Source organism: Malus sylvestris, chromosome 7 (genome assembly GCF_916048215.2).
Source record: "Malus sylvestris chromosome 7, drMalSylv7.2, whole genome shotgun sequence".
NCBI lineage: Eukaryota > Viridiplantae > Streptophyta > Magnoliopsida > Rosales > Rosaceae > Malus > Malus sylvestris.
In genome coordinates this window covers 12,291,994-12,306,763 of record NC_062266.1, presented here as the reverse complement: position 1 = coordinate 12,306,763, position 14,770 = coordinate 12,291,994, and the positions used below count along the sequence as shown (strand labels likewise).

The 14,770-nt window shown below is 36.4% G+C and overlaps 1 protein-coding gene across 2 annotated transcripts; it reads right to left on the bottom strand.

The window, feature by feature from the left end:
• Positions 1-7,708: 7,708 nt before the first annotated feature.
• LOC126628133 (carotenoid cleavage dioxygenase 7, chloroplastic) lies at positions 7,709-14,090 on the bottom strand. 2 transcript variants are annotated; one of them, XM_050297720.1, is made up of 7 exons: positions 13,240-14,090; positions 11,739-11,867; positions 11,498-11,629; positions 9,137-9,403; positions 8,739-8,824; positions 8,067-8,381; positions 7,709-7,964 (listed from the first exon to the last, which is right to left on the bottom strand). In XM_050297720.1, the coding sequence occupies exons 1-7, from the start codon at positions 14,075-14,077 to the stop codon at positions 7,818-7,820; spliced, it is 1,914 nt and encodes a 637-aa protein (XP_050153677.1). In that variant the 5' UTR covers positions 14,078-14,090; the 3' UTR covers positions 7,709-7,817. The 2 variants fall into 2 exon arrangements, with proteins under 2 accessions (XP_050153677.1, XP_050153678.1); XM_050297721.1 differs by having other exon boundaries at positions 7,842-7,957; positions 13,240-14,052.
• Between the last annotated feature and the right edge of the window lie 680 nt (positions 14,091-14,770).

The following is a 14,770-nucleotide window of genomic DNA, read 5'->3' as shown; positions in this document are numbered from 1 at the left end:
TTCTATGTCACTTTCTGACTGCTCTCCTAACTGACCAGAAGTACCACTATTATAGTTCGTGTGAGGAGAGAAGAAATCAACATTTTCAGCATCAGGAGCAAGAGGAATAATAGAGTTCATCAACTTTAACATGGACTCTATGATGGTTTTCATTCGTAGGTTGTAGACCTTATATGCCCTGTTGTTGTTGAAGTACCCTAAAAAGATTCCTTCATCACAGTTAGTATCAAACTTGGCTAGGTGTTCTCGTTCTCTCAAAATATAGCAAACACTCTGAAATACTTAAATATTGTCTTTTTACCTCTCAAGAGTTCATAAGGAGTCACATCAGTGCCTGGCCTGAGAAACACATGATTTGAAATGTAGCATGCAATATTCATGGCTTCGGCCCAAAAGTATTTTGCCAGATTCTTGCAATTTAACATCACTCTAGTCATCTCAATCAGAACACGATATCATTTCAATAACCCCATTTTGTTAAGGAATGGTAGGAGCTGAAAATTCATGTTTGATGCCATTGGTTGAGGTGAATTCATCAAACAAAGCATTCTCAAATTCAATGCCATGATCAATTCTGATTCTGACAAGAAAAGGTCGATTGGTCAGAGATTCATTTAGCAGTACTTTGTACACGCTGAGGAATTGTTGAAAAGTATATAAATTTTCCCTTAACACATCCAAGTATACATGGAGTAGTCATCCATAATTACTAGAATATACTTATTCCTTTCAATAGACAATGTTTGAATTGGACCAACAATATCCATGTGCACTAATTGTATAAGCTTGGTAGTTGCAATATCATTTAATCTCATGTGAGCCACTTTGGTATGCTTTCCCAGTTGACAAGATCTACAAACATAAGAGTCAGAAACTGAAATATGAGCCAAGCATATAACAGCCTCACGATTAGACAATTTTTGATAATTTTTAAATATAACATGACCAAATCTTTTATGCCACAACACATTAACATCATCAATTGTTGCACTTTGGGGAATCACCAACATTTGAAGAATCAAGAATGTAACAATTGTCTCCAAATCTAGGAAGAACTAGAATGTTCTTTCCACGTTCGTCCATAATTTGACAACCTTTCTTAGAGAAGTAAACTTCATCCGCCACTTCATCACATAATTGGCTAATGCTAGTGAGACTTGACTTTAACCTTTCTACATAACTAACATTCTTGAGCTAAGGAAAACCAGGAACAACGTCATCGCCATTGAAAGGTGAAAGAGATAGGAAGACATTTTTGTCCCCAGACATGTGACGAGAGCACCCACTGTCAAGATACCATACATTTGGTTTGGTGGCATAGAGAGCGTTGAGAACAACAAGGCATCTGTTGGAAACTTTCTGAATCCATTTGGAACGAGGCTTCACACTTTCCATATTGGATGACTACACAAGTTGAGCAATTCTGTTGACTTCATTGACTAGTCGATCTACCTGATTCTTCAAAGTATCATTCTTCCTAAAGTGAAGTTTCCTACACTTAGGACGAATGTGGCACAATTCACCACAGTGATAACATGTGGGAATAAATCTAGACTTCGAGCTAGGACAGACTTTAGGTGCCATAGGAAAATATTCTCTCACAAATCTTGATTTGGTACCCATTGAGCTTGAACCGTAAGTAGTCAAGGCCACTTTTTCCACCATGAAGTTTCCCAAGACTCAGCATTTTGTCAAATTTTTCAGCCCCGATGGTAAAACGAATAACCTTGTCATTTGCCTCATTTAGCTCAAGTAATTGTTTCTGATTAGCCTTATAATACAAAATATTATTTGCTTTCAACACATGAATTTGATTCATCAAGTTTTTTTAAGATTCCAGCAATTTTTGAACTTGAGCTTCAAGAGCAGCAATAGTGTCATCTTTTTCTTTTTTGTCATTGTAATGAAAATCATTCTCATTCAGCTCCTCGATATGTGCCTCAAGATAACCAATATTTTCATCCAGTTTAGTTATGACTAGACAAAGAGACTTGTTTTCTTTTAGTAGCTCAGCAACTTTCTTGGTCAGCTCAATCTTCTCCACTTTTGTAGCACAAGTCTCATCAAAGAAAGTATCATACTTAATGCATAACTCATCATAAGTCATCTCCTCATTGTTATTCAACACGAGATCATCAACACTTGGAGACATTTCCTATATTGGAGCAACAAAAGCAACATTTTTTTCTTTATCATTTGACGACTCATCAAAATGCATAGACTCTTCGCCTTCACTTTCACTCCAAGTAGCCATAATTGTTTTATCCCTTTTCTGACTTGACCCTTGTTTGCACACTCTGCAACACGGTGTCCATTACCACCACAAGAAAAGCAAAGACCAGATTCTCTTGAGGGAGATTTATCCTTTCTACTTGTAAATTTTCCTTGTTTTCTACCAAAAGTGAACTTTCCATGTGGTTGGTGATTTGAGTTTCTAGAGGACTCCCCAATCTTTTTTAACTCTCTTCCTTTGTTGTTGAGAATCCTTCTAAATGGTTTGACAAGTATGACAATATCATATTCTTAGGTTTGTCCACACAAGTCAATTATACTCTCATTGTTCACAACACTTTGAAGGGCCACTTATTTTCTCTTATTGGAGTCATTTTCATCCATATCAAGCTCCATCTCATAGGTGATGAGTTTTCCAAGCTTGATCTTATTTAGATCTTGAAACTCTTGAATGCCAGCCTTCTTTGCTTGAATTCTCTTGGGCAAAGATCTCAATTTTTTTTTTAACAATAGTTGTTTCATCAATAGGTTTCCCTAACCCCAAGTCTTCACTTGTCAACATTTCAACTTTCTCATAGAAGGCGGAGAAGGTTTCAGACTTTAGCATTTTCAAATCCTCAAATTTTGAAAGAGTCATCTGGAGCTTTAGTTTTCTTACTTATTTATCACCCTCATGAAGAATTCGGAGTTTGTCCCAAGCTTGCTTGGTAGCTATGCAATATCTAACATGAGTAAACTGATTAGATGACATGGTAGAAACAATAGCATTCTTTGCTTTCCTATTAGCCATGGCCGAAGCAATTTCTCCTTGAGTCCATTCACCTTTTAACTTTATCACAGACTCTCCATTGACTAGCCTCGATGGAGCCTTCCACTCAAGGGTGAGATAATCAATAGCAATAAGATCTTGAGTCCCAAAGAAAGATTTGAAACTTCTCGTTCCAAGTAGCATAAATTGTACCATAAAAGAATTGAGGAGAGTTGCAAGATCCCGCAACACGATCACGATCCATGATGAGATTCCACCCACTACCAATAGCTCCCAGAGATCACTTTATGTATATCTAGAGCAAAGCTCTTATACCAATTGAAATTGGTACCAGGTGAAATAACCTGTAATTTAAAATCTATATACATGCTTGTCTGACTAATAAAAAACACTCATCAACTAAGATCAAATATGTTAGTTTACTCACAGCGGAAGTAGTCAATTCAAGGCTCAGTTTGCTAAAGTGTTCCTAGTTAACTAAGATCCAGTTCCATGCACATTTTGACTCTGATAATCTTAGTTGCATAGACTTATCTATTTGTTAATAATGATGAACATATATCACAAGCAAAGAGTAAGATAAGTAAACTTGAAAAACGATAAATTGCATGAGATGTTTTTGGCCTGAAAAACCCACCTCTGGGTTAAAAAACCGGGGACTCTCTACTGAGTCAAATCCACTAGTGTAAACAAAGGTTCATACAAAGATCACACAAGCTCAATTCCTAGATCCCTATCTACGAAGCAACTTTACTTTTGTGCAACCTTACCTTACACGAGATGGACTTCTTCAATCTTCACGAAGTGGCAGCTCCTCTTGAGCTAATCACCTTGTGACATTGTGATAAACTCAAATCACAAAATGATACGATGTTATTGTATGCATATAAAATCTAGATTCAAACTACTAGTCAGATTCTCCAGTCAAACAGTTGAAGGAAGAATCTTACTTGAATCCAAAAGCTTGGTCTAAAAATGGATTTAAAGTTTAAAACCATACCAAGAACATAATGCAAAACCTTAAAATAATGCAACCCTAATATACAATGATTGGGTGTTTAAAGCATGAAGTTGGTTTTGTAGCTAGGGTTCCATAAATGAAGAAGAGGCAAGCTTAAAGCTTTGAAGGCACACTCTCTCTTTAAAATAAATTATGAACACCCAAAAACCAAGAACCCTAGCCAGGGGATCTTAACCCTAAAAACATCAATTTGTTTTTCACCTACCAATGACATTTGTCGTACTACAAACTGATCAGAAAAGATTAAGGGCTGAGATCTGACCATCAGCAGAAAGCTGTCAGGAAGCCTATGTGGGCAGATCTTAATTTACGTGCAAGCCAGCTGAAAAGCAATGAGTAATTTTGACTATACAACAACACTAAACAGAATACACGTAGAACATAGACGTGAAATGCACATACATGACCAAACCTTTTAAAGTGAAGTAAGCCACATCCTTGAAAGTTTAATCCCATCAGTAGTAACCTATAATCAGATAATGTAGTCTAAAACTAAATTGAACATGTGGTACACAAATACAATATTTAACAAGGAAAGCCAAACACTTAAGAATAGACTTTACAAGTTCTTCACGACATAATCTAGTATTTCAGTTCCTCGGCGTCACACTTGGACCTGGAGTTGGCAAAAAAAACCCACACCCAAAAAATGATCGGAGTGGCACTATCGTTGATGCAGAGCTACGGCTTAGATGCTGTTGTAGCGTGAAAATGAGAAAGGGAGAGAATAAGTGATGACAACGCAAAAGTATGTGGCATATATTCGCTGACATGGCTATCAAATTTGTTATATAAATAAAATGCAAATAAAAAATTGTAAATTATTTAAAAAATTTCACCATTTTCCTCGGCCAAACCTTATCTTCCCTAGAAATTTCAATCGACCTAAAACGAAAAGAAAAAAACACATCTTCCCCGACTAAACCTTATCCCTCTCCACCATGCGTTTATCCTCCACGTTGGGAGATTTGTCCTTGTTATTCCAAGTCCACTTCCCTACCATCGCAAAGTCCACAGGAATCATCCAGCCAAACATGACAAGCTCGAGGTTGAGTTGATAACTTTGGCCATGGTTTCCCGTTCAAGCTTTGGCTACCAAGGCGGCTACCCAGAAACTCAAGGATTTCGAGTCTAACCCTGCTCCATCTTCTTTGGCCTCATGTGTGTCGCATACTCCGTTCTTCCCCAAAACTCTAGCACATCATCCCTTCCCAAGTACCTCATTGTCGCTGCCCCCACCCTAACCCCACCATCCCAACCCATACTTGACCCAATCCCTCTCAACACAGACCCGGCCCAGAAACCGTCCTAAAGATTGAACGCATATTTAGTCCATGTTGTTGAGCCGTCCCTTTAAAGAACCTGAATTTTCTTCTAATGTCTACAAAATTTCAACTAGGTTATGATACCAACCTATTTCCCCATTTGGATAGCCATCAAATCTCACAAAATCCCATAAAACATAGTGTGAAGTTTAGCTGTTATTGTTTGGCTTCCCTTGTCAAATGTTGTAAATTGTACCACACAAGCTTCAGTTAGATTTATGGTGTAATTACTTTTCTAGGATCATGCTGCTGGAAATATCACTTCAAGAGTTTAACTTCTTACATCAAAGGTTTGTTCATACATTTGCAATTTATGACATTATTTTCAGTTCATTCTGTCTAGTGGTTCTGTCTAGTCAAAACTTCTCGTTGCTTTCACACAACCTGGGCACACACTTTAAGATAACCCATATAGGCTTTCTGACAGCGTTTTCCCCAAGAGCGTTTTTCATCCCTAGATGTTTTCATATTGCTTTTGCACATGACACGTTGCATTTTCATCCATTTCTTTTTGTCTGAAACAAGCCCACTATAAAAGCATCATCTAGGGTTTCAATTCAATTCGGCTAGGAGATTGATATTTTTCTAAGAATGATTGTTTTCAGCTGAAAGCTGCTCCTTTTCTTCTTACTTAAAAACCCTAGCCACAAAATCACAATCATGCACTAAATACCCAGATCATTGCATACTAGGGCAACATTGTTTTTTGTGATTTTGATCTTTGCTTTAGGTCAAGCTTTTTCAGTTTCAAATCTTTGCACTAACCTCTTTTTGGAGTCGTGTCAGTTTCATCTTTTAAGTGTTTGATTGGTGAAACTGACTAGACAATCGAATCTAGATTTGCATCAACTTCATCATAACGTCATTTACATAAGTTGATTGGATCTCGATGCCACAAAGGGAAGAGCTCAGGAGGAGCTGCCACTTCGTGAAGACCGAATGAGTTCACCTTGTGAAAGGCAAGATTGCACAAAGGTACAAGCTGCTCTGTAGATTAAGATCTAGGAATTGAGCTTGTGTGGTTACTTTGTAAGAATCTTGATTTCACTAGTGGATTGGACTCAGTGGAGAGTCCTCGGATTTTTAACCCAGAGGTGGGTTTTTCGTGCCAAAAACATCCCCTTCAATTTATCGTTTTTCTAATTTAATTATCTTACCCTTTGTTTGTGTTATATGTTCATTATTATTTGCAAAGAGATAAGTCCATGCAACTAAGATTGACAGAGTTAAAATGTGCTAAAAAGGATCTTAGTTAACCTAGAACATTTTAGCAAACTGAGCTTAAACTTGACTACTTCCGCTGTGAGTAAACTAACATATCTAATCTTAGTTGATGAGTGTTGCTGACTTGTTAGACAAGCACGTATATAGATTTTAAATTCTAGGTTATTCCATCTGGTACCAATTTCACATAGAAATTCACCACCAACGTGAATCCATGGAAAACCCACGAACTTTCGTGATCTAGATTTGAAATTTGAACTATCAACTTCGAATTTGATGAAATAAAGTAGAGATTCAGACTAAGTATCATGAGAGTATTCTAGGAATGTCAGTTTTGGTGTCGTTGGTAGTCGGATGAGAGTGGCGCCGTCGTTGACACAGGGTTGCGCCTTGGATGCTGATGCAACGTGAAAGGGAGAAAGGGATGGACTATGGGAGGGAGAAAGGAGAAAAATATGTTAACTTAATTTTTATTATAACATTAACTTGTTAAATTAGTAATTATTAAAGGTGTATTTTTTATTTGAATAGTCAGTCCACGTGTTAGCTAATTTGTGGTGCCTATTTTTTATTTGGGTTGTCAATTCACGTGTCAGTCTATCAGCATTCCAGTCGGGAGCGGAAGTGGGTCCCTCGCTTGTCATATCATTAGCTAACAGTGAATTTAACAGAAGTTTAACATTGCAATGAATTTATAAGTTGATGTACAAACATTGCAATGTTCAAAAAATGACGTATAAATTTGTTAGTGAACCTAAAATTGAGATGGTACGGTATAAATTCCCAGTAAAAAAAGGATTGTCAATGTAGAATTAACCTCATATGTGGCTCGATAAAGTGTGATCCCATGTGAGGAGGGGACGAGGCGTGTTGCAAAAAGTAATAATCCCTCTTAAGTAATGTTGCTGAATAAATACAATTTGTATTAAACTTTTTTATTATCATATGCTTTCAGAATTTTTGCATAAAAGCTTACGTCTGCCAGTATTTACATGTGAATAAATTATAGACAATAGCAGATGGACAGTTTAGTTAATATTAGTTTGATGGACACAAAGAGAATAATTTCTTAAAATTTTTCTTTGTACAAACCACATCTACTTAAGTTCCCCCTCCTTTTCCTCCCTTCTTTTGGAAGACAGTGAATTAATTTATATTGAACTCCCCACCACCACCACCACCAATGTACATTGCTTTAAAAAAATTTCACTTTAACAATATGGTGTTTGTAACCCAAAAACCGAAACTACGCTGCAGTGGCCCAGAAACCATGAAAACCAAGAGGGAAATTCAGGTGCTTGGGGACTTCAAGTCTTGCTACTAGTGCATCAGCTCCTCCAATCTTCTTGGAATCTAAGATAACTAGATAGCACCTTTGAACTGAAACTGCATACTGCAATACAAGTAAGATATATATATATAGAAAAAGTCTCACTTTAAGATTTAAATTTGCCAACTTGAAAATGTTGTACACAGAATACAAATGTATATGTACCTCAACTACGAGAATGTAGCCATCATCTTCTTCAGAGCCTTTGGGGATAAAAATAGGCTCTCCGATGAATTTTCGACTACCAACAGACCATGTGAGCACAGATTTAGATGCAGCATTTAGCTTCACCACCATGTCAAATGGAAAGTGTGGCAACGAACTGCGAGAACCTGAAGTTGCTGCTGCATATATGTATGTATTCTTACTACCTGAAAAGGCTGGGTTGATAACTGGAAAATCTGATGACTTGTTCCACTGGTTTAAAGACTCCACATCACATCTTTGACAGTTCCCGTTGCTATCCAAGTTGATGGAAACCTGCAATATTAGTCAATTCATTTTTTCTTAATTATTTGCAACTTCGAACTTATTTTGTTCTATCTAGTTTGAAGCGAATAGGTTCTATACTTGTTTTGGCATTGTTGGACTATCAATCTGAACATGTATTACAAATCCAAGTTATTCACAGTTACGATTTAGATTAGTATTACAATTTAAAAACAATAATGTTATTTAGACATAGAAAACTGACATCTTTTTCTGACATACTTTCTAATAAAGGTGCAGCCTGTATTAGAGAACGTATTAGCGATGCAGTTAGTTTGTGTGGCTATATAACATTACTCACTAAAAAAAATTAAACCAGACAAGGGATCCAGACTTGAGATTAAAAACCTGAATAAGACGAGGCAAGTGATTGCTTTGGCTTCCATTTATGTTCATAACCGAAGGGTCTAGTTTACCACTTTGCCAATCATATCCTGTCCACAAAAAAAAAAAAAAAAAAAGTGTGAAACAAGTTTGGAGACAAAACAAAAGATCTTAACTAATTTTAGGGTTTCACTTGTGAGATTTGAACTTATAACCTTTAACAAAATATACTAATTAAATGTCATTGAACATATGATTCAGTAAAGTGTTGAGTGTATCAATCTCACATTGGGAAAATGATAAATCTTGCATGTGCTTATAAGTAATTAGGCTACTCTCACCATATTGCCTATAATTTTTATGGTAGAAGCTTAACTTTCTTCACACAAAAAACAATAAGAGTTAAATATTTAAAAAATTACCAAATAATTTCTGGAAATTGAACCACTCGTAAGAGCAAGCAGAAGCATGGATTTGAATATCCAAATTCCCATTCTCATCCAAATTCTCAAAAGCATTGCATACATGTAGGAACCACAATTGTGAAGACGCTTCAATAGGCACTCTCCAATCTCTGCCATTTTCATTACTAGGCCGAGGAAGCAAATATATGGGAGATGTGGACTTGCTAGGGTTCACTGACAATGCTGTTATCATAGGAGTAGCCCCGCAAACTGCTGTCATTGCACCTGCAATTTCGTTTAGAACAAATAAACCAATCATCCAATTCAAATGGCGTTTGGAACAAATACAGCAATCATTCAATTGGAACAGGGTTTGTTACAAATACATGCTAAGCTATCTCAAGCTTTGCATAAATAGAGAGATACAGATACGTGCACAAAATAGAAAGAAGCCCAGTTCCATTTTAAGGTAAAACGACCAAATGGATGCTTAGTTATCTCAATCGTGACATAAATGGATAATACTGATATGCACACTAAATAGAAAGAAACTCAGTTCCAATATAGAAAGTAGTGTTAAAAACGTTTTAGTTAGTACTTTAAGAAGCCATTTACCTAGCAATTTTATATATCTTGACAGTACTCTTTTGAGATTGTTTACGTAGGTAATAAGTACTTGTATGAGTTAGAAATGCTTGTTTGGGTCATAAATAAAAATAAAGTGTTATGGGTCAAATATTTGTGCGACATCGGCCCATCGAATCCAAAAGCCCAATCCAAGATTCTCACCTAGGGCTTAGATGACTACCTCTCGCAACTATAGCCAACCGAGGGCTCGTACGCGACCCTCCTGGAAGCCTATTTGCCATATGGGAGACTAGACCTAAGAATCTCTTGCATCCTTAAATGGCAGGCGTCCCTAGACAGAAGACCAACAACTACGAATTGTAGTCATTATCAGCATCAAAAGGACGATCTACCACTACTCCAACTTACGATATGTTCGAGGTTGCTCTTTCCCAATTGTCTATAAATAGAGCCAGAGGCCACAAGCTCGAGACCTTCATCAAATTCAATCACTTGTGATTATACAAACCTCAAGTGTTCTTTAATCAACCCAACGACGTTTCAGCGCAAACCAATTGCTCTTCAGCAATCTCTAGTCTTCAGCTACAATCTAAAGCCTTCATTCAAAGCAAACACTGCTTATGATCCCTAAGATCTTAAACTTTTATAGCTTTGCCACCCCGTTGTATGATTTGGTTGACATGCAATTCCAACCACCTTGATCACCTCTTCGAGGCAATATTTCATGCTCAGTCTAGTCAGATCCCGGTGGCCTCGATGGACTCCTCTAGAATGATTTGTCCTACATGCCTGAATCTTGCTAGAATTTACTACTTTATTTATATTTTAAAGTCTATTTACTTGTCAAGTCATGTAGACTGCTCATTAGCCTAAAATCACTTTTGTAAACATTTTAACCTTGATTTAATCATGAAATGATTATATTCAATTTCAGGTTTTTATTTCCAATTCTACTTTCATTTTTAGTTATAACTTAGGCATACACTCATTTCCCACTGGATTTCAGGTCCTCGTTCCCTCAAAGCATAAAAGAAAGTTAACCAAATTAGCGTCTCATTCGGTGCACAATCGTTTAGCTAAGAAGTCAGATCTACACACAAGCACAATACAACTTTATGTACAAGCACAATACAACTCTACACACACTTGGCAACCTCCAACAATAGCACAACTATTTTCTCTTTCACTCAAGCCATCTCGTGGCATTGAGACCAAAAATAACACTCGAGCAAATACATGTTGAACCCAGTCAGTCTATGCTCAAGTTTTGACACCAATGATGTTTTATTATAAATATGTTTAACTTATTACTATAAAGTGTTTTATGAATAAAGGTTCTGCATGGTAGGTTTTTCTCCGAAAAAAATGTTTTATAAGCCATAAATACTTTTTAAGTGTTTGCGCTAAATATAGTCAAAAGCATTTTTTACTATTAAAAACGCTTCTAAACTTATCTTTGTCGGTTCGTTACACGATCAATTTTAGCAACATATTCTGTCAACAAGAAATTTTTAGAAACATATAATTAATGGAGTGATATAATCATGTAAAATATGTTCGACCAAATAGAATCATGCAAAACATGTTTGTCTGTCACTATAACTTATAACTTTCCAACAAAAAATTGATTTTTTATGTTAAACATATGGAGTAAAAAAAAAATGGTACTCACTTACACCTCACCTTGTAAGGATCGGAGATCCTCATCAAAATGTTCTCTAGATCTTATGATCAGTAAATAAAAATAAAAAAATGACCAGCAAATCACGATAAGTTATTTAAAAAACGTACCGACAGCATCAAGCTTGATGCGATTAGCAAATATTATATAATGAGTGTCTGTGAAAGCCCAATCGTGGATCATCAAGTGATCAGGGATGTTGAACTCTTGCTTTCCCAGCACCTTGAAATCTGAATCAAATTCTGCAGAACCAAAAAAAAAAAAAAAAATGCAAGAAAAGTAAAACTATAAATTCTTTGAAAATCCCCATCTCTAATTAAAATTCTGCAGATCGTGCATGCCTTCAATTACCATAAAATGTAAAATTACTGCAAGGTAATAGCATGTCCTCTGCATTGCATGACACCATAAGAAGCCTGTTGTTGCGAGCATCGAGCTTATAATGAGACAATAGTCGCTTTGGAGGCATCTTAAACACTCCTGTAAACATAATGTATAGAATCAGAATAAGTATTAAGTAATAACTAAAAACTAAGGAATATATAATAACTAAGGAGTCCTCCAAAAATCGCTTCTCTTTTCGACGGGACACCATAATGATATTATGACTAAGTAATGCTAGTAATTCTCTCATTTGAACTTTTTTGTTCTACCTTTTTAGTTTTTTCTCATAATACAGTGCCGTTTGATAATCAGAAACGTTTACTATCTTAGTCACCCTTTAGATATCATCTATATCCACAAAATTAACTAGATTCGAATTCACGTTTTCATCTAATTCAAATGAGAATGTTGCTAACATTCTCCTAACAACTTTCCTCGTTTCCTTGGGTACGTAACAAGTTCTATTCGAAAACGACTTTCCATTTCCATTTTACCAATTCCAATCTATTCTTGTAGATCATGCTCACCATTAGTTTTCACAATACATTAATTATTCTAGTTAAAAAGGGGCAGAGTCATATCCTATTATTATTGATTAACCAAAGCTATTGTATTAGGCAGTCTGCAGTTGGTTCGAAGTTGCACCCTCCTTATACTGCATCTTCAGGATATAAGCAGTATACAATTCAGGCTATGCAATCCACATATTTATACAGGACTCTGGAATCTTACTATTTAATTATTTTTATTTTTTCAAGGATTTAACTTCGTTGCTGCTTACACCCAAGTCCAGTTCTTTTTTTTAATACATATCATGCTTTAGTTTATTCGCCAGAAGCCGATCTGAAACTGATTGAAAGCTTTCTTTCTCTTAAAAAAAAAAAAAAAATCAGTACAATATATACATATAGGGAACGGATCCTCTCCGGAGCAAATCACACCGGCTATTGGATTTTGATTCAACGGCTACAAACAGGGAGCCCATCTAAAAGTTATAATAATTGTAGTCGTTGGATTAAAATCCAACGGCCCGTGTGATTTGCTCAAGAGGCTCAACCTCCTAAGCTCAGGAGGGGATTCGATCCCCATCTACACACACACACACACAATTATGTAATCCATAACACAAAGCAATTTACTTCGTTTTGTTCACCATTAATCTTTAAAAAAATGCATAAAAAATTACCATTTCACCTCTTAGGTTTTTTACAGTAATTTAAGTGTGATATATATATATATATATATATATAAATTATACAATTTAAATTTGATATCTATAACAATACCGACACATTAATATGAGTTAAATATATTGATATTACATTTACGAATTTAATATATTGAACTCATGGTATCACACTCAAATTTTCAGCTCACAACAAAAAGAATGATTCCTATATGAGTCAATCTATATTAGTATCATACTCACTGTTTTCCGGCTTACTGTGAAAGTTCATGGAACACGTACCGTACAGAATCGGTTTGAGCAACCTCGCAGCCACATCCCACATTCCACCACCACCACCGTCTCCACTCTCTGTCCCCGAATCACAGCCTTCCATCAAACTTACCTTCCCTACCGTATCCAACGTCTCAGATTCAATCTCATATGGGTTGCCACCTTCCCACAAGCACAACAGCTTCCGGCCCCACCTCAAGACACTAGTATTTGCCACATTCTTCATAACCTTAGTATTCCCAACTTTCTGTCCACCTTTCAACACCGAAAACGGCCCCCTATGCGTGAATCGCCACCTGTCAGTCGTAGGGTCGTGCTCTTCAACTTGAGCCTCAGTTTTCACGTACTTAGCCATGAACTTGACTTCTCCGCCAAAGCCATCAAACTGAAAAGCCCTAAGGTATCCGTGACCGTCTAATGGGTGCACCGTCGAGCCATGGTCGTCGCTGAAGAGCCCCGGCCCTGTCAAGTAGTATGTGCCAGAGGGAAAGTCCGGTGGAACCGAACCCTCCACGACTCTGAGCGTGATGGGTTCAGTTTGTTCGGAGCGTTGGGACACAAAGAGAAATTGGTAGTCCCAAAATGCAGCCACTGAGTCATCAACAACATCTACGGTTGATGAAATAATAGGAGCATGATCGGTTTCACCGGGCGTGGAGATGGATATCGCACGCGGTGGCTTGGTGGGTGGTGGTGACAGAGATCGGTGAACCGGAGGCAGCTTTATCAGTGAGGGGAATATTAGTTTGGGAATAACTTGGAAGGGGTTGGCTTGCATTTTTGGTAGTTTTAGGAGGTGGCAATGAAAGGAAATGGTAGTAGCTAGCATGATACTTATATATAACATAAGATTTAAAACTATAGGCAATGCTAGGTACACTAAATTTTTAAACCAATTTTCAAATCGAATGATGTGTTGTCAACATGAAATAAATACGGTAATCAAGACTTAAGTAATAATCAAATCATCAACAACGATCATATTATTTGGTTTACAAAATTTAGATTAAAAATTTGATCTTTTGAGCATTATTTTAAAATTGAATAGAATGTTTGTATACATGGAACTTACCATTGAGTTTTGGTTTAATTACAGATTTGCAATCCCTTCTGGCTCTGTAGCTTGGATTTGTTCTTTGTGCCCTTTCAAAGTGCATGGTGGGTCATATTTATATGATATGGAAGACATGAAGCTAGAAATAAGCAAATTAAATGGCAGACAGAATGCTTTGGTTTACTCTTCTTTATTGTTTTTTAACCTTGTGATATGGGAAGAGTGTTTTGATTTTCAATTAAAAAATCCTTCGTTCAAGAGATATTTACCATTTTATATTACGTTTGTTTTAGTTTTCATGGTTTAATTTATTTTTATGATGTTAACGATCAATGGTTAACAATTTTTCATTTAAACCAGTGGTATTTCTTTAATTTATATTATGTATGTTTTAGTTTGTCTTGGTTTAATTTATTTATATGACATTAAGGATCAATGGTTAAAATTACCCAGTTAAGCCACTAAAAACTACGATTTAGTGATAAT

Coding starts and splice junctions, on each gene's coding strand:
- LOC126628133 (XM_050297720.1), bottom strand. CDS start 14,077: ATGTTATATATAAGTATCATGCTAGCTACTACCATTTCCTTTCATTGC. Junction 11,630..11,738: donor CAGTAATTTTACATTTTATG/GTAATTGAAGGC, acceptor TTGGTTCTGCAG/AATTTGATTCAGATTTCAAG. Junction 8,825..9,136: donor CAATTTCCAGAAATTATTTG/GTAATTTTTTAA, acceptor TTTTGTGGACAG/GATATGATTGGCAAAGTGGT.